Source organism: Monodon monoceros, unplaced genomic scaffold, assembly GCF_005190385.1.
Source record: "Monodon monoceros isolate NGI ecotype Baffin Bay Population unplaced genomic scaffold, NGI_Narwhal_1 Super_Scaffold_19, whole genome shotgun sequence".
Taxonomy (NCBI): Eukaryota; Metazoa; Chordata; class Mammalia; order Artiodactyla; family Monodontidae; genus Monodon; species Monodon monoceros.
Genome location: NW_021703775.1, coordinates 67,244,736 through 67,268,707, shown reverse-complemented (window position 1 = coordinate 67,268,707; position 23,972 = coordinate 67,244,736). Strand labels below are relative to the sequence as shown.

At 51.5% G+C, this 23,972-nt stretch overlaps 2 protein-coding genes across 3 annotated transcripts; one reads left to right on the top strand and one right to left on the bottom strand.

Moving 5' to 3' along the window:
• Positions 1-1,115: 1,115 nt before the first annotated feature.
• On the bottom strand, positions 1,116-19,429 carry SLC30A3 (solute carrier family 30 member 3). Of its 2 annotated transcripts, none has more exons than XM_029232264.1 (8): positions 9,013-9,293; positions 5,382-5,563; positions 4,667-4,813; positions 4,416-4,569; positions 3,630-3,828; positions 3,279-3,384; positions 2,904-3,038; positions 1,116-1,961 (listed from the first exon to the last, which is right to left on the bottom strand). In XM_029232264.1, the coding sequence occupies exons 1-8, from the start codon at positions 9,105-9,107 to the stop codon at positions 1,813-1,815; spliced, it is 1,167 nt and encodes a 388-aa protein (XP_029088097.1). In that variant the 5' UTR covers positions 9,108-9,293; the 3' UTR covers positions 1,116-1,812. The 2 variants fall into 2 exon arrangements, with proteins under 2 accessions (XP_029088097.1, XP_029088098.1); XM_029232265.1 differs by lacking the exon at positions 9,013-9,293 and adding an exon at positions 19,376-19,429 and having other exon boundaries at positions 1,123-1,961.
• Positions 19,430-20,549: 1,120 nt separating this feature from the next.
• On the top strand, positions 20,550-22,040 carry DNAJC5G (DnaJ heat shock protein family (Hsp40) member C5 gamma). The gene is made up of 4 exons (XM_029231628.1): positions 20,550-20,662; positions 20,967-21,180; positions 21,377-21,521; positions 21,985-22,040. Exons 1-4 carry the CDS (start codon positions 20,550-20,552, stop codon positions 22,038-22,040), a joined length of 528 nt encoding a protein of 175 aa, XP_029087461.1.
• The last annotated feature ends 1,932 nt before the right edge of the window (positions 22,041-23,972 follow it).

The window sequence follows — 23,972 nt, the reverse complement described above, 5'->3', positions numbered from 1 at the left end:
TCTTATGTTATTACGAAGAAGTCTTTGTACATACAAGAAAATATGGGCAGAGAGGCTGTGAATAGCAGTTCTCTCTGGGAGTAAGAGTATAGGGGAATCATTCACTTTCTACTTTATACACTTTCCTTTGATAGGTATTTATTTATTTATTTTTATTTTTGGCCACACTGCACAGCTTGTGGGATCTTAGTTCCCCAGCCAGGGATCGAACCCATGCCCCTGGCAGTGGAAGCACAGAGTCCTAACCACTGGATCGCCAGGGAATTCCCTCCTTTGATAGGTTTTTAAAGCGAACATATATTGCCTTTATAATTAAAAAAAAATCAACACAATTTAATAATAAAGGTATTTCCATTTTGGGGGAGAAGCCTTGCAGAAATATGCATGAGCTAATGAAAATGCTCCGGGTCTTTGCTTCAGGCTGGAGTTATATCAACCTAGGATGGGAAGGCCGGTGGACTCCTGCACTATATCCAAAACAAAAGCACAAAGGGCTTGATGTTTTTTTAAGAGAAAACGAACGATCCCTTAAAGAGATTTGTAAGGTCAAATCTGTCGAAATATATGATTCAACGTATATGAGGCAAAGGGAGGATAATTGTAAAAGAGGTCCTTGGTGTCCACAGCTCAAACCTGGACTTGGGGTTGGCTGCTGTGAGGCAGGGCTGGGGCAGTCGGGACTGAGGGCTGCTCCCCAGCACCTCACACAGCTTGAGAACAAAGCCAAATCAGCACCGTGGTCCAACCCCTCTCCCCCAGATGGCTGCAGCTTCCCGCCAACGAGCCCAAGGCCACCCTGGCCTGCGGGAGCCTTTCAGAATGACTCCAGTATCCCTCAGCTCCTTGCCATCCAGCTTTCTCCTAAAACCAAGCCCAGAACGAATGGGCATCTCCCTGAGCCAAGGACCCAGGCTCGAGCACACTGCCAAGTAGGGGAAGGCAGTAAAGGGACTGGCGGGTTTCAGCCTACATCAGAATGGATATTTGAGGGTGGAGAGGATGGAGAGGGTGGGAAGGGGGTAGGGGAGCTGTGCAAGGTCACTCTGGCTGAGGGATTCTATCCGTTCCCAGGTGACCGGTTCTGTGTCCCCCTCCTGAGGAGTCAGCACAGGGGCTGAAAGGTGCAGTTAGATACAAGTTTATTGGCAGAGCTGCGGCGGAGTCCTCCCTCTCTCTGGGAGAGCCGAGGGCACAGCACCAACAGAGGGATGGCCAGACAGACGCCCAAACAGACACATGGATGGTGCAGACTCATAGAGACCATAGCACAGCCACACAGGCACAGAGACACACAGGCCACAGCACCAAGACACACACACACACACACACACACACACACACACACACACAAAACCATAAGGCTACAACACACGGACAAAGTGCAGGCTTTGGGGCTCCTGCATAGACAGAGAGAGAGCCACATGGGGAGGGGGCCCCTGCTGACCTCCCCCAGGCTTAGGCACACCAACAGCACAAAGACAGGCAGATCCTCCAGCCAGCCAGCCAGCCTGCCACACAGACAAATGAACTGCACGGAAAGGAGGCTGGGGGCTCCCCCGAGCACGGGGAGCAGGGACCACAGGACTTCTACACACCCCGACTGCCCTGACTTCCCTGTTCAGCCTGACCCTGGCCCCACTCCCCACACACACTTTGGTCTTGCCCACTGGGGCTGGGGGGTTGGCAGGTGGAAGCGGGCAGAGAGGAAGGGTACGGACCCAGCTCCGTCCCTTCTCCGTGAGCAGGGAGGCAGTTGCTGAGAGTCCAGGGCTGAGCCTGGGCCTGGCAGTGGGGTGAGGGTGTGGCCGTGGCTCAGGCTTGGGGGGGCTCCCTGCAGCGCAGGCACTGGGCCATCTCAGGCTGGTACTGCTCGACCTGCAGGGTAGAGCTGGAGAATCCAAACCGGGAGTGGAGCCGGGATGTGGCTTCAGCCAGGACGGCTTCAGAGTCAGCCGTGGAGTCTGCGGGGGAGTGATAAGAGGCAGCAGGTTTCCAGGGGAATTGGGAACCAGCCAGGGGCCCAGATAAGGATGGGTGAAGGGGACCCAGGGGTTTTCATGGCATGAAAGCCAAGATTGAATGGGAAGCTTTATTTTCTCTATATATTGTATGAACAGTGTAAAACTGTCAAAAAGATCGAACAGAGTCATCCCTAATCGACTAGGCTAACACACTAGACCATTATTTTTCTATTCTCTTCTGCTGAGTATCAGTATACAGCTGTGTATTTCAGCAGCCATACCACCCGCTTTTCCACGACATTCCAGATGTTAAATATTCTGTTCTCATTGTCCCTCTAGAGTTACCATCAAATATCCTACAAAGTATAATATTTTTGGCGTCCAAATTGCATGTCTCTGATTGCTTCTTGCATCTGGAAGAAACTCAGAAATTCTTTGTCAGCTTGTGAGTCACCATATATATTTTAAATAGTTGAACCATAATGTAGCTAAAATTTTATATTCCGCTTTCTCTCTTAGCATTATACCATAAACATTTTCCCTAGTTGCCCTACAGTCTTCATAATCATCAATTTTTAAAAGTTACATGATACTCCACTGAGTGGAGGAGCCATAATTTACCTAACTGTGCCCCATCACGAGACCTGTAGGTACCAGTGACCTTTTAAAGGGTTGCTGGTTCCCAGCACTACTTCAGAGAGAGTGAAACCTCCCCGAGAGAGAGAGAGAGAGAGAGAGAGAGAGAGAGAGAGAGAGAGACAGAGAGACAGAGAGAGACAGAGAGAGACAGAGAGAGAGAGAGACAGAGAGAGAGAGAGATACAAAAACAGAGAGATGGAAACATTTGCAGTTAATTCAGACCACCTTCCTATGTTTGGATGGTGGTACGGGAAGGGAGAAATGTTTCTGGAAAGTAACTGGCTGGGGTCAGTGTGGACTCACCAATCGCCAGGTGTGCGGAGGCAACATGGTAAGTAAGCGTAAGGGACCACAGGTGCAGCTCGTGGGTTGCCCGAACTCCTGGCACTGACAACAGGGTATCCCGCACAGGTTCAAACCCCACACTTCTGGGGGTGCCTGCAAGCAGCACCCACCGCGCCTTATTGCCAGGGCCACTCCTGCCCAGAGGCCAGGACCCCACCTCCCCCATCCTGTACCACTCACCCTGTTGATCCCCACAGTTTACCCCATCCCCGAATCCTCCTTCCACCAATAGGCCTTCTCCCCACACTTTCTCCAGAGAAGACAGAGGCGCCTAGTCCTGGGGTGAGGTCAGAGAGGGCCCCGGGGGGTGGGGAGCAGTGGCGTCTGACTCACCTTCCATGAGGACGCGGAGAACATCTCGGAGGGTGGGAGCGGTGGATCCAAGGGCACAGATGGAGAAGAGAAAGGTGCTGATGGGGTCAGCTGCCTTGTACTGAGGCTGTAGAGAAAGAAAGCTCTAAGCCTGGGAATCAGGGACCTTTCAGAGGAAGACCTAGGGGCATCCTGGACAAACAGGACCTGAGAGGCCCCTGAGAACCCTGCTGGGGTGAAAGGGACTATAACCCTGGGCCAGGAGTCCTGGGGAGTTGGGAGATGGAGTGGGGTGGGTGGGGGTCCAGGGAAGGAGGGGCTGGGGGGTGGAATTGGGGGAGGAAGGCTGGGGCAGGCTTGCACAGATGGTACCTTGAAGTAGATGAGGATGGAGGCGGCCAGCACCCCAAGGCTCTGCAGAAGGTCCCCCAGCACGTGCACAAAGGCCGCCCGGACGCTGGTGTTCCCCAGGGGCAGGGGCTCCCTGGGCCCCTCCTCCAGCGGTGCATACTCTGCCCCCCTGGACCCGTGGCTGTGGTGGGGCCCGGCCTGGTGCAGCACAAAGGCCATTCTGAGGGGGAAGCAGAGCAGCTCAGCCCAGGTGGCCTGCTTCCAGGCTCCTCTGACCACTTCCACACCTCCTCCTCTCACCTCCCCAGGAGCCCTCTCTCCATCTATTTTCTCCCTATTTTCCCAGTCCCAGGAAAAAGACAATACGGTCCAAGAGAGACAAGTAATGCAGCCTGGGGGCAAGAATACGTGGTGCCAGAGACGTGGATTCAGATCCTGGCCCTGCTACTAAAGTAGCTATGTGCCCTGGGCAAGTCCCCTGGTCACCTCTTGGGATCTATCTGATTAACTGTATACCAGAAGTGATACTACCTACCTCATGGGCTGGTTGTGAGCTTTAAATGAGACAATGCTGATGACAGCCCCCAGCAGGGTGGCCAGTACACAGCAGGCCTTTAACAAAGGTCTTTTGACTCTGAATTTTAGGTCTCTACCCCAGCCCCTTCTCAGGCATCCCTAGGGCAGAGAGATGAGAACAGCATGTGCGTGCTGCGAGTCTGTCCGGGAGAGGAGAGCCTGCTCTCCCATCCTGGAGGAGGAGCCCTCGCCCTGAATCCCACACGGTGCCTGCTCCATACTGGAACGTACAGCAGATTGGCACAGACTGCGATGCTGGCGGTCAGCAGCATGGCACCCCCCTCGATGTGGTAGTCGCTGTGCAGCAGGCGGATGAAGGCCAGGTACAGGAGGATGCCAGTGACCATCCAGAGGGAGACCACAGAGGCCAAAGCCCCCAGAGTCTCTGCAGGGGAAGACAAGCTATCAGAGGGCTGCCCAGGACCCTGAGAGGTACCTTCTGGCAAGATTGGGTGGGTCATCAGACCATGCAGGGGCCTTACCTGAGCGGTGCCAGCCAAAGGTCATGGTACGGGTGGCTGGACGGGTAGAGAGCCAGAGGGAGAAGAGGCTGCCCATCATGCTGCCCACATCTGCCAACAGGTGGGCTGCGTCAGTCATAATGGCCAGGCTGTGCGCCAAATACCCACCTGTAAGGGTAAAGCGATATATGGTCTGGTCCATTTAGAAAATATCATGCAGTGTGTGTAGAGGCATGGAAAAGAGACGGGGGGACACATACCAAAATGTGAACAGCAGTTTTTCTCTGGTAATGGGATTACACGTGGGTTTTTGGGGTTTTTTTTCTTTTCACTCATTCACATTTTCTAGTTTTTCTACAATAACATTTTTTTGACCACGCCGCGCAGCTTGTGGGATCTTAGTTCCCCGACCAGGGATTGAACCCTCGCCCTCAGCAGTGAAAGTGCGGAGTCCTAACCACTAGACCACCAGGGAATTCCCCACAATAACGTATTTTAATAAGAAGAAAATAGGGCTTTTACAGGACCAGTTCATACTGATGAGTCAGCCCTGAATTCCCTTGGTGCTGTCCCTCGCCCTCTCCCACTTCCTGAGTCCTGGGCACCCACCTCCCCTGTCCCAGCCATCCCCACCTTCTCTGCATCTCCACCCAGGAACATTCCTGGGACTCCGGGTGGGAAGTGGCTTAGGCAGGCATCCGGAGGATGGTGTTGGAGGAACCGCTTTCCGACTTACCGACTACTTCCCCGGCCATGAAGACGCAGCACACAGCACAGGCGGTACACAGCTGCCTCTGTGCCTGCAGCCTCTCTGGGGTGAGACCTGGCTGTGGCAGAGGGTCCCTGTGGCAGTGGTGGAAGGACATCTCCACGGGTTTGGGCTCCTCGGGGAGGGGCTCGGAGGGCTCTGTGAAGAGACTGAGGCAGGCAGCCCAGTTCAAGCTGGGGCCTGGTTCAAGGGCTAACCTGCTTCTCACTCCCAGTCCTGGGTCCCCCAGACTGGCTTCATCAGATGTCCCACCACTCTATCCTTCCCTGAGGCCTTGTGGACAGAGGGCCACAGGAGAGATGGGGCTAAATGGACAACTCAGATTCCAGCCTCCCTTTTCCTTTCACGTACAGAGCCACAGAATCTCAGAGCACACATGGAAAGCACCTTAGAGACGTCTAGTCTACCACTTATTAAAGAATTAGAAGTATGAGGTTCAAAGGGGGAAAGGACTTATGGAGGCCACACAGCTAGTTGGTGGTTGAGCTGAGATTAAACTTCACCCAAATCAATTCATTATGATAGGCACCACGAAGAATACAAGTGGGATAGGATATCCTTTCTGATCTCTGGGAGCCTCTGGTGAACAAGACAAATGTGTACCTAAATACTGTGAGATGTAGCAAAAGGTAGCTATTGCCTTAGAGCAGTTAAAGCACCATCAGGGCTCAGAGGGACATACTGACTGTAATGAGGCAATCAGGGACACAACTGAAGGAGGCCCCTGAGAAGGGCCTGGAAGGATGGGAAGGATTTTGATAAAGAGGAGGTGCACGTGCCCGGCGAAGGCAATAGGAAGGGGAAGTGGTGTGAAAGTGTGGGGTGAGGCTCAGCACATGGTCCTGGCCTTAGTGCCTCCCTGCTGGACCTACCTCCTGGTGCCTCCACTCCCAGGTCCTTCACCTTCCCTCTCCAAGACATTCAGCTAGACGTGGCCCTTTAAGAGGAGAGTAGAATGCTGGGACCCAAAAAGTCTGAAGTTCCTGGCACAGAGAGCTAATGGCCAGATTCCAGAGCTGGGTTGTCATGGGGAGGAGAGAGCGCAGACTGATGTGGCCGGGATTGGTGGCAGGAGGAGTGCTGGGTTTGGAGTCTGCCACGTGTTAGCTGGACCTCAGTGTGACCATAAGCACCCAGCAGAGGCCACTTTAACTGCACAGTGCAGTGAGCCTCCCTGGACAAATGAATGGGGCTGGAGGCCTCACCTGGGGATGCCACAGGCTGAGCTCAGGCTAACTGAGTTTTCAGTCCCTTCTGGCTTAATTCTCACCCCCATTACTACCCAACCTGAATCCCAGGGAGAAGAGAACCTTCCACAGCATAAAGGACCTAAATAGAAAAGTACAGTTCTAGAAATACTCATGGAGGTGTCACAAGAATACCCTTGAGAGAAAATGAAGGCTCCAGATAGAAATGTGATCACAGCAGCAAAGTGGGGAAGGGTGCCTGGGGCCTTCTGGCTGAGGACAGCTCTGCCCAATGGGCGAATTCAGCTGTGAGGGAGATGGGGGCACATTTGGTGCTTCTAGGGAAAATTCAAGTGCTGGCAGGTAGATTAACTTCTTGGAATCCCCTTCCAAGACTTAGAATCTGGGTGTGTATGATTCCAGGTGTGTTTCCAGAGGAGATGGGAGATGAGGGCGGCTTTGAGATCCATCCTCATTCCTCAGTGAGACTACCAAGCAGCGTACACGTACTGAAGCTCAATCTAGTGGGAGAGACAGAAGTGTCGCAAATGACTGACTATGCAAGGAGAAGCTGGGGCCAGGAGGGTTGTGAACAAAGGACTTTGGAGCACAGGGGAAGGAGTGGCCAACTCTAAAGGGGATGAGGAGACCTTCACAGAGGAGGAGATGTTTAAGAGAAGACCTAGGTAGAGAAAGGAGCTCCAGACACATGGAATGACAATGACAAGATATGCAGCTTGGAGCTTAAGTGTGAGGAACCAGGGGAAGGGCTGGAGGAAAGTGATGGGCTCAAAGTAACATAAAGGGAGACACACTGATTGATTTAATCTTTCCTGATCTGTGAGATGGATGACCTTGACGATGGACTAGTCTGGGAGGAAGAGAAGAGAGGAGATGGAGGGGTCCAGTACAGACAAGGCCAGAGGCTCCCTGCGCAGAATCTTAGAGACAGGCGGGCAGGTAGGGAAGAGCCTCTTCCAGAAAATACTGCAGGATTTGGTGACTAATGGTCATATGAGAATGAAAACAAGCTGGGAGTCAGAGATGCGGGTCTGAAGAGTAAACAGAGGGTGAGTGGCTTTGAGGCAGTGGGCAAGGTGCCTTTCCTGGCCCTGTAAGACACAGCGCAGCCAGGCATCAAGGTAGTCACCCATCAACAGGCTGCTCCCTTTTGTTTTGCATTAACTGGGCACTAAAGAAGCCTCATTGTTGGTGTGTAGGGGTGCGGGGAGCTACCTGCTGTGTGCAGAGAAGGAAAGACAACTTGCTCTCCCTGGCCCTCTGAAACCCCCGACAAACAACAAATAATACTGAGTAGGGTAGAAGGGAGACTGGCCTGAAGCAGAGTCGAAAGGTACATGAAGAGACGCCAGGGCCACAGCTGCCCCCGTCTGCAGTCCTCCGCGGGAGAGATTCCGACGGAAGTCTTCCCTCCCTTCTGCTCATCCACTCCCCCATCCACCCAGGTTTACGGCCCCCATCCAGGGAAAGAGCGAGAAACCCACAGAGGCACCACACCCGAGACAAAGGGAGAGGGGTTGGGAGGGAAAAGGAAAGATAGGGAGAGATGAGTCAAGAGAAAAAGCCGGAGACCCTGTCAAATTCCCGAGATAAACGAACGGTGGGCAAACAGACAAAATGGCCAGCGGAGGTGGCCAGGGAGGGCCTGGCGTGGCCGCTCGGAGGGACAAGGCGGTCGGCGGGCGCCGGGCGCCGGGCGCGGGAGGCCGGCGGGACGCGGAGGCGGTTCTCCGGCCGCCCCCGGCCCGCTGTCCCGACCGCTCCGAGCGCCTCATTTCACACCTCGCCGCCCCCGGCCCCGTCTGTGCGTAGCCGGGAATACCCCCGCCGCCCAGACCGCACCTGCTCCTTCCTTACCGCCCCCTCGCTTCCCAGCGGCCGCCCGCCCCACAGGAGCCCGGAAGACCCGCTGCGGAGCCCGGGCCCATCGTCGGCCCGGGTGCCCAGAGCTGGCCACTCTGGAGGGGACGCCCCGAGCCCGGGAGCGCGGAGGGTAGGGCCGGGGTCCTGGGCGGCGAGGGGCTCCTACGACCCCGGAGCAATGCGTACATCGGGACACCTGGCGCGGACTCCGGCCAGACGGAGGGGCAGTCGCTCGCGGGGAAGTCAGACGCGGCGGGGGCGGCGGAGGGGTCGGGAAGCTTGGGGGGCGGTCCGAGGAGCAGTTTCCCGGGACCGGGAGAAAGAAGGTAGCCAGGAGGAGGCATGTCGGGCTGTTGAGCGGCGGGGGTCGGGGCTGGCTGGGCGGGCCGGAGGGGACAGAACGCAGCGCCACAAAGCCGAGGGGGTCGCGGTGCGCTGGGCCGGCTGGCCGAGAGAGACAACGAAGTGGACGGAAGGCGGAAGGGTGGCGCCCCCCCCAGCCGAGGGCCGACCCAGGTCAATCCTACCTCTTCAAACGCAGGCCGCCACCAGCGCCGCCGCGGTCTCGGGGGCTCACCAGGCGAGTGGTCTCAGAGCCCCCCGTGGCGGGAGAGGGCTCCATTTCCCCGCGGCCCCGACCGTCTAGGCCGCACCGAGGTAGGGAGAGGCGTGGCCAACCCCGTGCCAAGTCCGAGCGGCCAGTCGACCCCTAGACTCCCCGCAGGGCCTCGGGGCCACCACAGTGGAGGGAACTGCGGCGACTGTGGCGCCGGCAGTCCGAACTGCAGATCCCGCGGCTGCTGGAGCCCCGCCCCGCGTGGGGCGAGCTCCCCAAGCCCCGCCTCCAGGCTCCCCAGCCTCTCGCCCCACGCCTAAGCCCCGCACCCGGAGCCCCGTCCCCGTAGGCATAGCCCTATTTGCCGGTGCCGGAGCCAGGTGGGGCGGTGGGAGCTCTCTGCGCCCCCGCCGGGTTCTAGAGAACGCCTAACCTCCATAGCCCACCCCTAGGCAGACCAGCCCCGCCCCTACCCAAGCCCTGCCTACCAGTTTCCAGCCGAGCTCCTCAAGCCTAGGGACCTTCCAACCAATCTTCAACCAAGGGACACCGCCTCGTGCAGGTCGGCGCCAGGGCATCCCACCCCCTCTCCCCACCACCCGTCACCTCGTGGCCCCAGCCTCCCCACACGAAGGCAGAAACAGGTGTGGAGGAGAGAACCAGAAAGAGAATGTGGGGTAAGCAGTGTGACAAATCCGGGAGAACTCCAGGGACTCCGGCCAGAAACCCCTCTGTGGCGGATGTGGGGTCGGAATTCGCGAGCAAAGTCTGCTGCCAAGCACTGTACCGCTCACTATTATTTATTTTTATAGAGACATGGGGCGGACAAAAAGCTTCCAGCTCTCCTTCAATCCATTATTATCCCTATTTTTCGGACGAGTAACAGTCCCAGAGGAAGAAGTGTCCGGGGTCATGCGACCAGTGAATAAAGGACTGGGACTGGACCCCCATCCTCTCTCCCTCCCCGGTTCAGGACGCCACAAGGCGACTGGAGAGAGCACACAGCCGCAGTTTTGTCACTTAGAGGCTGGGGCAGCCGAAAGGAAGAGCGCTCCACTTCTCTGGGGTCACAAGCCCCAGGTTCATGGAGGGAGGCTGCGGTCAGCTTGTCCTTACCTCCAAACCTGTAGCACCTTCCCGGGCATTACTTCATCTTGCCTCATTTAAACTAAAGCCCAGGGGAAGGAGTGACTTACAGCAAAGTCTGTGGCTGAGCCTGGAGTCGAAGCTTCAAATGCTCAATGTTCTGTGCCCCTCACATCTGCCACCAGTGTACAATGAAAAGGGGTGGTGACTGGATTGTGCACTCCAAGCTGTGACACTGTGAAGAGAAGGATCCGTAGGATGAGGGGAGAGAGTGAGCATGGATGGGGAAGGTGGAGGGTGAGAGTCGTTAGCTAGCCCAGGCAAGAAACCCATCAAACGCACCCTTCAGAATACCCTGGGCTTCAGAATACCCGTCAGAATGAATTTAGGGTTCTGGTGACAGTCATCTAACCCCAACATTGTTTTTTTCAGACAATGAGACTCCGTGCGTACTTCTAAAAACAAAAAAAACTGGAGGACGTGCCAGCTAGAGTGGTTGGAAGTGATGGGGTTAACCTGGGAGAGCTTCGCGGAGGAGGTGAGGCTTGAACGGATTAGGCAAGCTGGGCGGCGGGCTGGCTGTTCCGGCGGGGAGAGGGCGGCTTGTGCCAAGGTTTGCGGGCGGCGTGTGCTAAGCGATCGTACTGCGCTGGGAGCGCTGCGGCACGGAAGAACGAAAGGGTCTGCGCGCGCCCTCGGCGCCGCCTCCACCCACGCCCTGCACGGGGCCCGCGCCAGCCTGTTCTCCACACTCTTCCCGCAAGGCCCAGCCCATAGTCCACGCGGGGCAAGGGAGCGAGGGTGGGGGTAGCTTTCGTCCCCCAACCTCCCCTAGAGGCATGGGGCCTCAGCTCCCTACGTGGGTTATAGCAAGGCGAGAGGGGAAGCCACCAGCAAGGTCACCTTGTTGGTCCGTGTCAGAGCTGGGGTGGAATTCATGTCCCGCTCGCCTATGTCAGGGCCCCGGGCACGTCCCGCCTGGCGCCGTCGGTTTTCGAAGCTCCGTCCGCACTGGGCCTGGGGCATTGCCAATTCTGAGAGCCTTGGAGCTGGGACGTGAGGGCCACTGCTCACTCCAGGGCTCAGATGCGGTAGCCTCGCCCAAAGTGGCGCGGGGCGGGCGAGCTCGAAAATGGGCAGAAACCGCGGGACCCTGTGCGGGACGGGGTGTGGGGGGCGGGCTTCTAGGAACGCCTCGGCCAATGACGACAGCAGGGGGACGTGGTAATAACAATGGCTTCCTCCGGGATTTCCTTTCCTGGGCAGCCCGTGGCGCAGGGAAAGCAGCCCCGGGTGCCCGGGAGGGGGCGCAGACGCCGGCACGTGCCCGCCCCGCCACTGCCACCCGGCGGGGAGCGAGAAGGCAGGACTGGAAAGGGGCGTCGGAGCAGACGGATAACAGGGCTGCCCTTCGCCTCCCCTCCCTGGCCTTGGAACTTGCTGCCTCCAGAAGTCCAGTGCAACGGCAGGGAGAATACCAACAGTTTCTTTTGCTTGGAAATTTATGCATGAAAAGCCTGGCAGTGAAACAGCTTGCACCTGTTTCTCAAAGCACCATCAAGGCCCTATGAAAATCTTTGCAAAGGGTCCTCTTGAATTCCAGGTCTGAGGAAGGCATTCTGCATCTGGACAGGAGCTAGGAAAACTGTGCAGGAGTTAGAAGGACAGCTGAGGGCTGGTGCCCTGTATGGAACTCTAGTCTTCATTCAACATTTACTGAACACTTATTCCTGCCATGTGCCCTGCTATCCTAGCTGCGGATTCCTGGTGAACAAGATAGACGTGTTCTCTCCCATCCTGGCTTTAACTTGATTGCAAGAGATTTCTATTCTGCAGACTTTGGTTACTGATTTACCCACATGCTCTTACGCCTTCCTCAGATACCAATTTTCCCTAAGGTGAGTCCTTAGTCTACTCTTAGTTGTGGAGGCAGGAAGGCCTGATGTTCCCGAGAGGACAGGTCAGTGCCAGCTTCCAGAGCAGAAGGCAACAGAGCAGCTCAGAAGGAGGCTTCAGGGAGACCCAGGCTGGAACAGTTCATACTGAGAGAGAAGGAGAGCAAAGCCCAGTGCTGAGGTCAGGATTTAGGCTGGGCCAGGGATCTCAGGCAAGATTTGGAATCCAAGGCTGTGGGCAAGGGTTAACACTTGAAAGGGCCAAGCCAAGCTGAAGGGTATGCACAGAGGTGTTACCCCTAGAAAGCCTTTCCTGACCCCTCCCACCCCTGGATGGGTTATGTGCCCTTCCCTGGTGATCTCAAGGCCCACTGTGCCTCGGTGATGTTAGCACTCACCACGTTTTAACAATATTGTTTACTTGTCAGTCTCTTGTACTAGAGTACAAGCTCTCTGAAGACAGCTGTTGTCTTTCTCAACACTGTGTCCCCAGCACACCATAGTGCCTGATACATAGTCCTCGATAAAGCCATCCCAGAAAGGAGGAGCTGATTGTCAGAGTGGAAGCAGGATGGAGGAAGCAGGATTTTAGTTGGAGATACGGAAGATGAGGGAAGGCTGCAGCTTACATGTCACATCCTCAGAGAAGCCTTCCTGACCCCCCAAATCAGCCTAGTGCATGTTATGCATTCTCATTGCACACTTCTTTTTCTGCCTTAGCACTTATCCTACTAATAACAATTAAATTGTTATTTGGAGATTATTTCTTTTTTCACTTGGCTTCCAGGATACCATAATCTAGTTTTCCTCCTATTTCATTGACTGCTTATTTTCGGTCTCCTCTGCTGGTTCCTCCACATCTTCCCAACCTTTTAACGCTGGAATATTCCAGGACTTGGTCACCCTCTTCTCTTACCTTCCTACACTTAGTCCCATGGAGATATCATCCAGTCTCAAGGCTTTAAATACTACCTAGAAACAGCGAGAAGCAATGATTGTTGAAGCTGTGTGATGGGTACATGGAGGATCATTGTACTATTCTGTTTCTATATGTGTTTGAAAGTTTCTATTAAAAAAAGAAACTTAAAAAATAAATGGCAGCTTATATGATGATTCCCAGATCTCTCACTTCAACTCTGAACTCATGTACCCAAATGTCAGCTTGACCTCTCCTCTTTAATGTCTAATAGGCATCTCAAGCTTCATCAAAAACTGAGCTCCTGATCGCCACCCTTATCCCAAACCTTCTCTTCCAGCAGTCCTCCCATGTCAGAACATGCGAACTCCATCTTTCCACTTGCTCAGACCGGAAGCCTTAGAGTCATCCTTGACTTCTCTACTTTTACCCCACATCCAATCTGTCAACAAATCCTGCTCCCATCCTTGCCTAAACCACCATCGTCTGCCTTCTTGATTACTTCAGTAGCCTCCTAGGTTGTCTTCCTTTTTCTACCTTTGTTGCCCTATAGTCTATCCTCAATCCGGGCTAGGCAACTAGGCCAGATTTCGTCAGTCTCTGTCTCAGTATCAGCCAAAGGCCTTCCACTGGCCTGCAAAGCCCTATGCAATCTAACCCCCTATGATCTCATTTCATACTACTCCCACCTCACTCCCCAGCCACTCTGGCCTTTGTGCAAGTGGGTCCTATGACATACCCGGTGTGTTCCACCCCAGGGCCTTTGCATTTACTCATCTCTTTACCTATAGTACACTCTGCCAGATGTCTTCACGACTCACCTGAGCATCTGCTTCAGGTCTTGAATCAAATATCACTTTCACAGGGACTTCCCTGGTGGTCTAGTGGTTAAGAATCTGCCTTCCAATGCAGGGGACATGGGTTTGATCCCTGGTCAGGGAACTAAGATCCCACATGCCACGGGTCAACTAAGCCCGTGTTCTGCAGCTACTGAGCACACGGGCCACAACTAGAAAGCCTGTGAACCACAACTAAAAAGGCTGTGAACCACAACTAGAGAGAGAAGCCCGCACACCACAATGGGCGCAACTAAGACCCAATGCTGCCAAAAATAAATAAATAAATATTACAAAATATACATATATATATATATATATATATATATCACTTGTACAGGCCCTCTCTGCTTATCCTTTTAAAAAGTGCAGTCTTCCCTCAGATTTTTTCCATCTCCATCCCTGCTTTATGTTTCTCCATAGCAACTATTACCACCTAACATACTGAATATTTTACTTATCTTGTTTACTGTCTCTCTCCTCTCACCAGAATTTAAGCTACATGATGGCAGAAGTTTTTGTCTGTCCTGTATGTTGCTATATCCCCAGCACCTAGAACAGAATCTGGCAGAGGATAGCACCTAATAAATATTTGCTGAAGGTATAAATGAATGTCTATCTTCCACACTAAGCTATAATCTATGAGAGCCGATTATCACTGTATCCAAAGTACTAGGCATAGAGCAACGATTAATAGATATTTGTTGAGTAAGTGAACTGATTAATTAAAATCAGTTCATGAGGGGAACTGGTGTGAGGGCAATGGTATAGAGGTGAGAAAGAACAGGAATATTTAGGAGGAAAAAAAGACTGATGGTTATGGAAGGTTTACTTCAGGGCAATAGCAGACAATGCATTTGGAGGGATAACACGGTGTCAGATTGTAGATTTCATTGCCATATTTTAAGGGTTGTTTTGCACCCCATAGGCTATGAGCAAAGGAGTGGTAACGATGGAAACATTGCTTTGCTCTAGGAACATTGATCTGGTAACCAGTATCCAGGATGAGACTGGCAGTAGGGAGAACAGTTAGAAGGCTAGGACAACAGTCAGTGTGACATGGAAATCCTTTAACTGAGGTGCTTCAAAGCTGTGGGAGCTGAAAAGAGGGGGACGATGAAAGAGCAATTTTGAAAAAAGAAATTAGTAAGATTTTTTGGCCCGAATTTGGGGGAAATAATGGTCCACAGCCCGCTGATGTTTGGGTTTTGAGCAGCATTATCTTGGAAAGAGTCATAACATTAACGTAAATAGAAAAAGCAAGAGGAACAGCCAGCCTGGGGGCAAGGTCATAAGCTCAGATTTCAGAGTGTGGTTTTGAGGCAATGGGAGACTGGCATGTGGATGACACTAAGCTGAGCTAAAGCAGAGTAGTGCCCGCTGAAGCCACGCCCATAGACTGCATCTCTGAAGCAGAGAGGAGAGAGCAGAAGCGGGAGCTTAAAGACCAAACCATATAGAATATCCACAAAGAGGAAATGAAAGAAGGGAGAGGAGCCAGCAAGGGACAGGAAACTTATCAGAGATGTGGGAGGAGACACAGAATAACGCAGAGCCCCAGAATTGAAAAGACATGAAGTTGGTGGAGCTGAACAGAAAGGAGAGGAGAGATTTAAGGCCCAAAGTCTCTTCCCAAAACAGAGCCTGATATTTTTCGCTTCATTCAGTCATACCGCCTGAAATTCTGCCGGTTGTTCCTTTTGTGTTGGTTAAGAATTAAGAGGCGAGCACTAATAGCTGTTCTCTCTGTAAGCAGAATTGTGGTCTTAATTAGATTGCTTTCCACCCGGCCCGTAGGGGTGACATAACTGTATGGACGTAAATCATTTTTATTAGAAATGTTTAAAGGAGAGGAAGTGAGAGAGGTAATTTTGGAGTTTTGACTGCTTGGGGAACACTATGGATATTTTGGAGGGCAGAGGGCACTGGGTAGAGGAATGAGAAAATAGGGTTCTAAGGGGCTGAGAAAGGAATGTAGAAAGGGGATGGAAGGATTCCAATGACAATTTCCAAATCTTCTTAGAGGGAGGACCCTGATTTACCCCCTTCCTCCCAGAGACAGAATGAAAGCAATTTCTCTCTTTACAAAATTGGGAGGAGACAGGATAGAAAGAATGATGATGACGACAACGACACAGCATTTACCACGTGCCAAGCACTGTTCAGATTAAATATTTAATCCTCTTAACAACCCTGAGAGGCAGAGACTATTATCTCCATTTTACAGGTAAGGCAGGTGTGCCCTGTTAGCCTGCCCTTCGGTCTGCAGAGTCTGGGGTTGCAGGGCAGAGAGGACAGGAGTATAAAGCAGCTTCTCTAACTGGAAGCCCTCTACCTCCCACCACGAGACGTCTGCCCTGGGGAGGACAGGCAAACAAACGGGGCCAGAGGTATTTTTAGTCACATGTAGTAATGTATGCCTTCAACTGGGGGGAGGAAAAGCAGGATATTACCTGACATCACCATGAAAGGAGGTGAATATCAACTACGGATTTGGTCTGTTTCTACACTTAGATTTTAAAGTGGAAAGGGAGCTGGTGTGTAGGAGGAGCAGACACAGTATGGACACTGAACTAACTTGGAGTCAGAAGACAGGTCTGGACCTCACAGGTTGACCTTGGGCAGGTTAATCCCTTTCTCTAGGCCACACTTTTCTCAATTACAAAAGGAAGGCATTGTATGAGAGTTGTTTCTGAGGTCCCTTCCAGCTCAAAATTTGTACGATTCTAGAACCTGGGGGTTGGGTGTGACAAATTATGATCTCTCTCTCCCACTACATATGTTGGAGAGCGTGATATTTTGGGTATAAATATACCAATGTCTGTCGTCTGTATGTGTATATTCCAGCTATATGACTAAAACTTTAGTTGTTTGTGGATAAATAAGGGATGCTTCTTGGTTTTCTCCAGGAAAGACCAAATGGCTCTGTGACACAGTAAACTTCTAAGATCACTGACTCAACGTACGACGGGAGGGCAAATGATTCCAGAAAAGGTTTGAGTCTGTCATCATTCTTTAGCATGGTTTTTAAAAATTTTTTTCCATTTTTTTTTTTTTAACAACCAAATTTAATTTAGTCTTGACCTCAACCCTGTGAAACAGCACAGGATTTTACAGAAGAGGGAAGAGACTCAGAGATTAAGTGACTTGTCCAAGATCACACAGCCTGTTAGAGCCAGAGCCAAAACAAAGATCTAGGGCTTCTGACTCCTGGCTTGTACGTTCTTCCTAGTTCTGTGCTGAATGTTAGAAGAGACCCTGTGCATGGAAAATGGAGTCAAAAAGGGTCTGCTTCTAGGTAAAGGCCAAGTGGAGGCCCCTGGCCAGAGGATGCCCGCTGACCTGCTTGCTCTATTCCCATCTCTGCAGCTGCTGGCTGCAGTGTCATCTCATTCAGAGCGGAGGCGCAGAAGGCTTAAAGATAATGGCTATTTCAAGAGCCACTGTGATTAGAATTAATTAGAATGTCAGAGGGCAGTGATAAGAAGTCATAACATTCTGGAGCCTCTGGCAAGATGTGAAAGCTGTTTACTAACTCTTCTCAGAGCCTAATTTGCCATCTTTCTTGGGCTCATTTCTGTAAAGCAGGGATGGGCTCATACCACCTCCCAGGGCTGTTGTGAGGATCAAAGGAGACAATGAGGTAAAAGTGCTTCAGAAAAGGTACACAAAAGCGTGCTTGTTCATTCAACTTAACCAACATTTACTGAGTACCTACAATATTCCAGATACTGTGTTAGGGGCTGGAGGAAAACTAAGACAAACAAGAAACAAGGAGCCCAGAATCGCCCTTACTATCTCTCCTAGTGCCTTCTGTCTCTTCTTGTCTCAGATCATACGAGGAAAAGTGGGCTCTGCAGTCCTGTCCAATTCCCCAGCTATCTGCTTCTGTCCCAGGCAATTCTTGCTATGGCCCAAACTCTGGGCCTCCACTGGACGAGCAGAGGGCTCCCTCTGCTATAGTTCATTCAGCAAATCATTAATTCACTTATCATAAGCCAGGCATGGTTCTAGGTGCTGGGGATACAATGGTGAGCAAACATACAAGGTCCCTGCCCTCATGGAGTTCACTGTCTACCGGTGAAGGCAGACCTTAAACAAATCAACGTGAGATAAATATATATTCACAAATCAGGGTGAGGGTGTTAACGAGATGGGGAGAGAGAAGTGGAACTCAATTTAGAAGGACTCTCCGAGGAGGCACAAAGCTGAGAGCCACAAAGGATGAGAAGTCAGCTACGCACGTAGCCTGGGGAGGAGCCCTCCAGGCAGAGGAGTGGGAGGGAACACCGTGTCTTCAAAGAACTGACAGAAAAGCAGTGCAGCAGACCAGAGCACGCAAGACAGTGGTACTCCGTAGAGCTGGAGTGAGAGGCAGGGGCCGGACCACACTGGGCCTGTAGACTGAGGCGAGACGTTCCCTGTAAATGCACTGCACTTCCAGTGCCTTCTGCTCTCTTCCCAGTGCTGGTAAAGAAATGACTCGGGCTGTTCAAGTTCTGTCCTTCCATGATGGTGATGAAAGGCTGGAGGTTAGTTAGAGAAATCTGGCATAGTACAAACCATCAAAAAATTGTTAGCTTTATCTCCTTTACTTTAGGCGACTAACCTCTAAACTCATCTAACCCAGAACCTATGAACTCAGTGAGGGATACCAAAGATTTTCATCCCCACCCCTACACTGATCACGGATCTACAGAAATAAACTAATTCAGTGGTCGTTGTGCCTGTTGCACATGGACTCTTTAGTTTGCTCAGGTGGCTCACATCTTTGGGGTGCAGTATTTACAACTTAAAACCTAGAAGGGAAGGTAAATGTACACAGGTAACAGTAATAAAAGGAAGAGATAATAAGTCACAAGACAGGTAACAGAGAGATAGGACTGAAACAATAAAGTTCTTTCAATTCCATGTTATAGGAGCCATTGAGTGCTCCTTTGTTACGAAAACCAACATCATGAAGTGGTAAATTCTAAGGGATGCAAACCTGTAGGAGATCACAGGAATTGAGTAGAAATAGGTGCTCTTATGCCCTGCAAGTAGCATGTAAATTAGGGAGGTAAATTGGTACTTTTGGTAACTTTCTGGAAAGAAAGTTAGCAATGTGGATCAAAAGCCTCAAAAAAATTCGCTTTGACCCAATAATTCCACTTCCAGGAATCTACTCTAAAGAAAAAAAAAAGATTTATTTGTAGATTTAAAGATAAGAATTTTCATAATAAGGTCATTATACTATCAAATGATTATAAACAATTATCCAATCTGGATTATATAATTACATTATGGTACATCCTCGTGAGGTAATAGTATTTAAAGGAAGTTTCTGAAGAACAGTAATGACTTCTGGAAATGTTCAAGACATCAATTTAAAGGAACGTGCCATCTTAATTACAATATGATAGGATAAATGCTTTTACAGAGGAAGGTGAGAACAATTGAGGGAATGAAGGAAAGTTTCCTAGGAATACTGACATTTGATATAGGTCTTAAAGCATGTGTAGGAGTTTCCCGGCAGAAAGGAAAAAAAGGACCAAGTGGAGACCCTTAAATTCCGTAAAAGAAGGTAATATACCTCTTGAGAAAGGTTTGTAGCAAACATACCTCTCATACAGCCACGGTCTGCAAGCCCCGTTATCTTTCCTTAGGTGAGTCGATGAGCCACGTCCCTGATCGAATGAGTCCCCTCCCACTCGAGAAGGGACGGCCCTGCAGGCTGCATCCGCGGGTGGGGCTGGAACCGACACGCCGCAGCCCTTGGCCGCTGGTGCCAGGCAGATCCCTACGCTCAGGCTCCCCGCGAGAGAAATAAGTCCCTCCCAGACCTACCTGCAGCGCCAAAAAGGGACCCCTAGTGTTGACGCAGCGCGCAGGCGCAGTCGGCCACTGGCCCGCTGCCGTGTGAAGTTTCACACCTTGATGGAGGTTGCGTGAGGCCTCCCCGGCTGAAGAGAGCGACTCCGAGGTAGACGACAGGCTGGGTTTGGGGGGGGGTGGGGCGTCCACACAGAGCCAGAGGGGACCTGGGGAACCAGAGCGTTCCCTCTGAGCTTGTTGCCTTGGTTCTCCCAAGCCTCAGCCTCCCAAGTGCTCCCCCGGCCCTCTGGGGTCCTGCTCGCTGCTACCTCTCTGGTCTGCCCCACAGCTCCTCCTTTATCCCTTGAGTCACCCCTCTGTCCTCCCTGAGGGACAGAGGCGGGAGGGTTTGAGCGGGGAGGTTAGGAGGAAGAAAGCGTCTGGCCTAGGTGCAAGCACTGCCTCCCGGCCTGGCTTTTGGACGCCTGACTTCTCTTAGGTAGCGCAGGGTTTCGTCTGACTTGCTTCTCCCTTGGGAATTGGGGATCTCCATGACTCCCCACCCAAGCTGTTCAGGGGCTGGGGCCCTGCTGGTCTTTCAAACCCAGTAATGAGCTTGGACAGGCTCGGGGCTGTTTACTTAAGGTACCAGTAGCTCTGGACAAAATCGATCTTTATGCAGGGTTTAGACCTCCCTTGGCTTCACCTCTGTAGAATATGGGGTGTCTGGAGGTCTGTGTATCTGAAGGACACTGGGAAATGTGAGGAGAAGATGTTTCCTCTTTAAGATTTGAAAGTCTTGTCACCCGCACTCTTCTGCTAGTCACAGATGCCAGTCACTGTTGTCTTATACTTGTCCCATTGTAGCCACTTACCTGCCTCGCCCCTGAAGGCGATGAGCTTCCTGTCACTGGAAGTTCGCTTCTCTGTGGCCTCACCTGTGGGAGTTCTCACAAATGCTGCTTCTCCTCTGACCCAGATCATGGCTCACGTGGACGAAGCAGCCCGCCTGTTGTCCAAAACTGGATCAACCCTCTATGCAGTGCTGGAACTTAAGAAGGGTGCTTCACCTGAAGACGTCAAAAAGGCCTACAGGTTCAGACATCAGCCCCTTATTGAATCCTGCAATTCTCCCCCTTGAACCCTTTTCCCTCTACCTTGCTTTCTGACCCATTTTTAAATCCCCAAGCCTTCACTTTGGGGCCAGGTGGGGCCATCATCCTCTTCATTGTGACACGGGAAGGAATGTAGACTTGGGCTGCGTGCCTCCATCCTTTGTACCACATCTCATGCATTCGTTTTTCACCATCTAGAGACCTATCCCTGTCATTCACCCTAACCCTCCCTCCCCAGCCATTCCCATCCTCTCCCCACCCTCCTTTGGGTATTGCTTGGGTAGGAGACTGGCCTTGAAGTATCATCCAGACAAGAATCCAGGGGACCCTCAAGCAGCAGAAATATTCAAGAAGATCAACACAGCCCACTCCGTACTGAGTGACCCTAAGAAGCGGCAAATTTACGACCAGCATGGCTCATTGGGAATATATATATACGACCACTTTGGCGAAGAAGGCGTCACATACTATTTTACGCTGAATAGCTGTTGGTTCAAGGTACACAATTCTTCCTAGTCTCTTAAGAATAAGGAAGCAGGGGCAACCCTCCTCTCTTAGGACAGCTAATCCCCCTCTCCTAGGACACATGCTTCTGTTGTCTCATATAGCAGGTACTGGAAGGATTGAGGGAGGGGAGCTTGAATGGAAATACACAAGAACTGCCGGATTGAAGCCATTCTTTCCCACCTTTTAGACGCTTGTCCTCCTGTGTGCTCTGCTTACCTGTTGCTGCTGCTGCTGTTGCTGCTGCTTTTGCTGTGGAACACTTAAGCCACCACCCGAGGAAGCAGCTAAGAAAAAATATGAGCCGAATGTCCAGAATCAGCCTCCAAGGCCAGGTGAGAACCACAGGCAGGGACTGGGATGAGAGCTGGAATAGGGATGCAGGAAATGGTTGGGGGTGAAACTGTGAACTCCCAACTATGGGAGTCTCAAGTCAGTATTGGGGCAAAGTGAAGAAAGAGAAGGGGATACACTTGGTTTCTGAGTTTGTTTATGCCACACACTGACAGTTTGAATGTGATGTTGGCCTCCTATGACTGTTAAGCTTAACGAATGGGGTGGAAGTTAAGGAAAAGAATGGGGTGGGGGACTGTGCCTAGAAAAGGCAGTAGTCGAAGACAAGTTAGAGGATGCAGTTCTTTGCATTTACTCAAGAGAAAGGTAAAGTGCCTGAGATTATCCCCCTTATTCACACCAGTGCCACCTAGTGATGTGAATGCATAACTGCAAGGTAACCATTTTTTCACCAGTGGACTAAAAACTTGTTACTAAATACGTGTTTTTCAAATTCCATCACAGGACACAGAGAACATTTTAGAAGAGGGGAAGATAATTCTAGTGATGATAATTATTAAAAGATGAAGAAGAGTGAGGTATGAAAACTGAAATGCAGCAATAATTAAAGGGTAAGAAAGAAAAGGTTAGACACTAACTTCAGATGAGTCATTAGTGGAAAGTTGATATCTTTATAGTATGGACTACAGGTATTTGTATCCTTACCTATAGGGGGTTGGCTTTAAATTCTGGGTGATCATTCCTTCTGGTTAATAAGATGCCATCTTCTTCTGCCCTTAGGTGCTGACCCAGCGAGGGTGCCTTCTGCTGCCCAGTCCGCTGGACTCGGTGAAGAGAAGAGCAAGTAGCCCTGTCCTGACGTTGACCCTGATTTTCCCCTCTACTTGTAAGACTCCCATCTTCAGAAGCATCGATGGCATCCATCCCAGTGAGGATGCCATCTTTGTACTTGATGGTATAACTGACCCCGGCCATACAGGGTCACCCAGCTATTCTTCTTTTTAGCTGCAGTCCCAATTTTAGTCTGTTAGAGAGCAGCCCTCGTATCCCTACCCTTGTGAGGTCTTAGGCAGTGATGACAGTCTTTTCCTGAGCATTCTTTTTCCTGTGCTCTTCTTGGGATTTGAGCCAATGTCAGCTGGTAGGGTCAGCCACTTGCGATATCTCTGTCAGGATCCTGATAGCCAAGCTGGATGGATCCTGTCCTGGAACTGCCATAGCAGCTAACCCTTCTTTGTTGCAGTTCTGTGTACCAAGAGCTCTTAGTGTCAGCCACGTTCCTAAGCGAGTACACCTTTCTGGGGGCTGGTCTCATCTTTTTCGGTGCCCATGCCTTTGGCATTGCCAGCCTCGTTCCATACCACATGAGACAACTCAGGAAAAGTATCAATGCATTTGAGGCTTAGGGGTAGTTATCCCACCTTTGGATTCTCCCTAGACTGCGGCTACCAGCATAGCACCCATTAGCAGGGCGCCTGTGGGTTGACTGAAGTTCACACCTCAGTGCCTGCCTGCCTCCGTCCTTTTGACCACATCTTATGCAAGCTCATCACTATATGTTTTGTTCTTAAAACTGGGGCATGAAACGTGTGATAGGGTAAAGATTGCACTTTTACAGACCCTTTCCCCATGTGTGCCTCATCGCACTGTCTCTTCGGTATCCTCATCACACCATTTCTCGTCTATGCAGGGTCAGAGTCTAGTAACTCCTCAAACTTCTCTCTCCTGACTGGGAGAGGGGCTAAGGGATGTCAGTGAATAAAAGAGCTTTTGTCCAATCCCAGTGCATATGTTGGGCCCCAAAAAGACAAATTGTGCCTGGGATAGAGAAGAAGTAGGAGAAAAAGATAGAGGGCCAGTGTGCGCATCTGAAACCAGCCTGCCTTGGAGAGCAGGAGTCCAGGACAGCTGTGGAGCTGGGGCAGAGGCTTCCCAGAGCCTTGTGATGATGACTTTGTCAGTGCTCTAAAATTTCCCTGGAGACTGATTCCCCTGGTGCCCGAAATAGGTCCCTGGCATTCAGGTCCTTTCTGCCCTGCTCAGCTACTCTCAATTTCCTAACAAATTTAAAGTCCTTGGAGTGGCTCCAGTGATGTGTTCATGGACCAGAATCCCACACTTTCTCAGGGGCTTGCTCATGAGGTAGTTCCAGGCCCTGGCACACCTGCCAGCTCCAGCCTCCTGGGCTTCTTTTCCTAGGCGGATATAAGAAAGGTCTGGGCAAAACCAAAAATGGGTCCAGAAGTGTTGAACCAGAGCCTCTCTCTCCTCTCTGGTGCCCTTGTTCTGAATCACAGGGTTCAGAGGAAGAGGGCCAAGGTCACTGGCTAAGCCTCAGAGGCAGAAACTTTCACTGACTGTAGGTCTGGCAGGATCTTTCCTCCCACCCTGAGCCATGGATGGTACCTCTCATACAGGCCGATTCAGATTCTGTGTCACTGCCCTGGAAGAGGGGCCCAGGCCAGAGCATGGGGGTCAGGGGATTACAGGAG

Coding starts and splice junctions, on each gene's coding strand:
- SLC30A3 (XM_029232264.1), bottom strand. CDS start 9,107: ATGGAGCCCTCTCCCGCCACGGGGGGCTCTGAGACCACTCGCCTGGTG. Junction 4,570..4,666: donor CTTTGGCTGGCACCGCTCAG/GTAAGGCCCCTG, acceptor CTTCCCCTGCAG/AGACTCTGGGGGCTTTGGCC. Junction 3,829..4,415: donor GCAGTCTGTGCCAATCTGCT/GTACGTTCCAGT, acceptor CTTCCCCCTCAG/AATGGCCTTTGTGCTGCACC.
- DNAJC5G (XM_029231628.1), top strand. CDS start 20,550: ATGGCTCACGTGGACGAAGCAGCCCGCCTGTTGTCCAAAACTGGATCA. Junction 20,663..20,966: donor GACGTCAAAAAGGCCTACAG/GTTCAGACATCA, acceptor TTGCTTGGGTAG/GAGACTGGCCTTGAAGTATC. Junction 21,522..21,984: donor GAATCAGCCTCCAAGGCCAG/GTGAGAACCACA, acceptor ATTCCATCACAG/GACACAGAGAACATTTTAGA.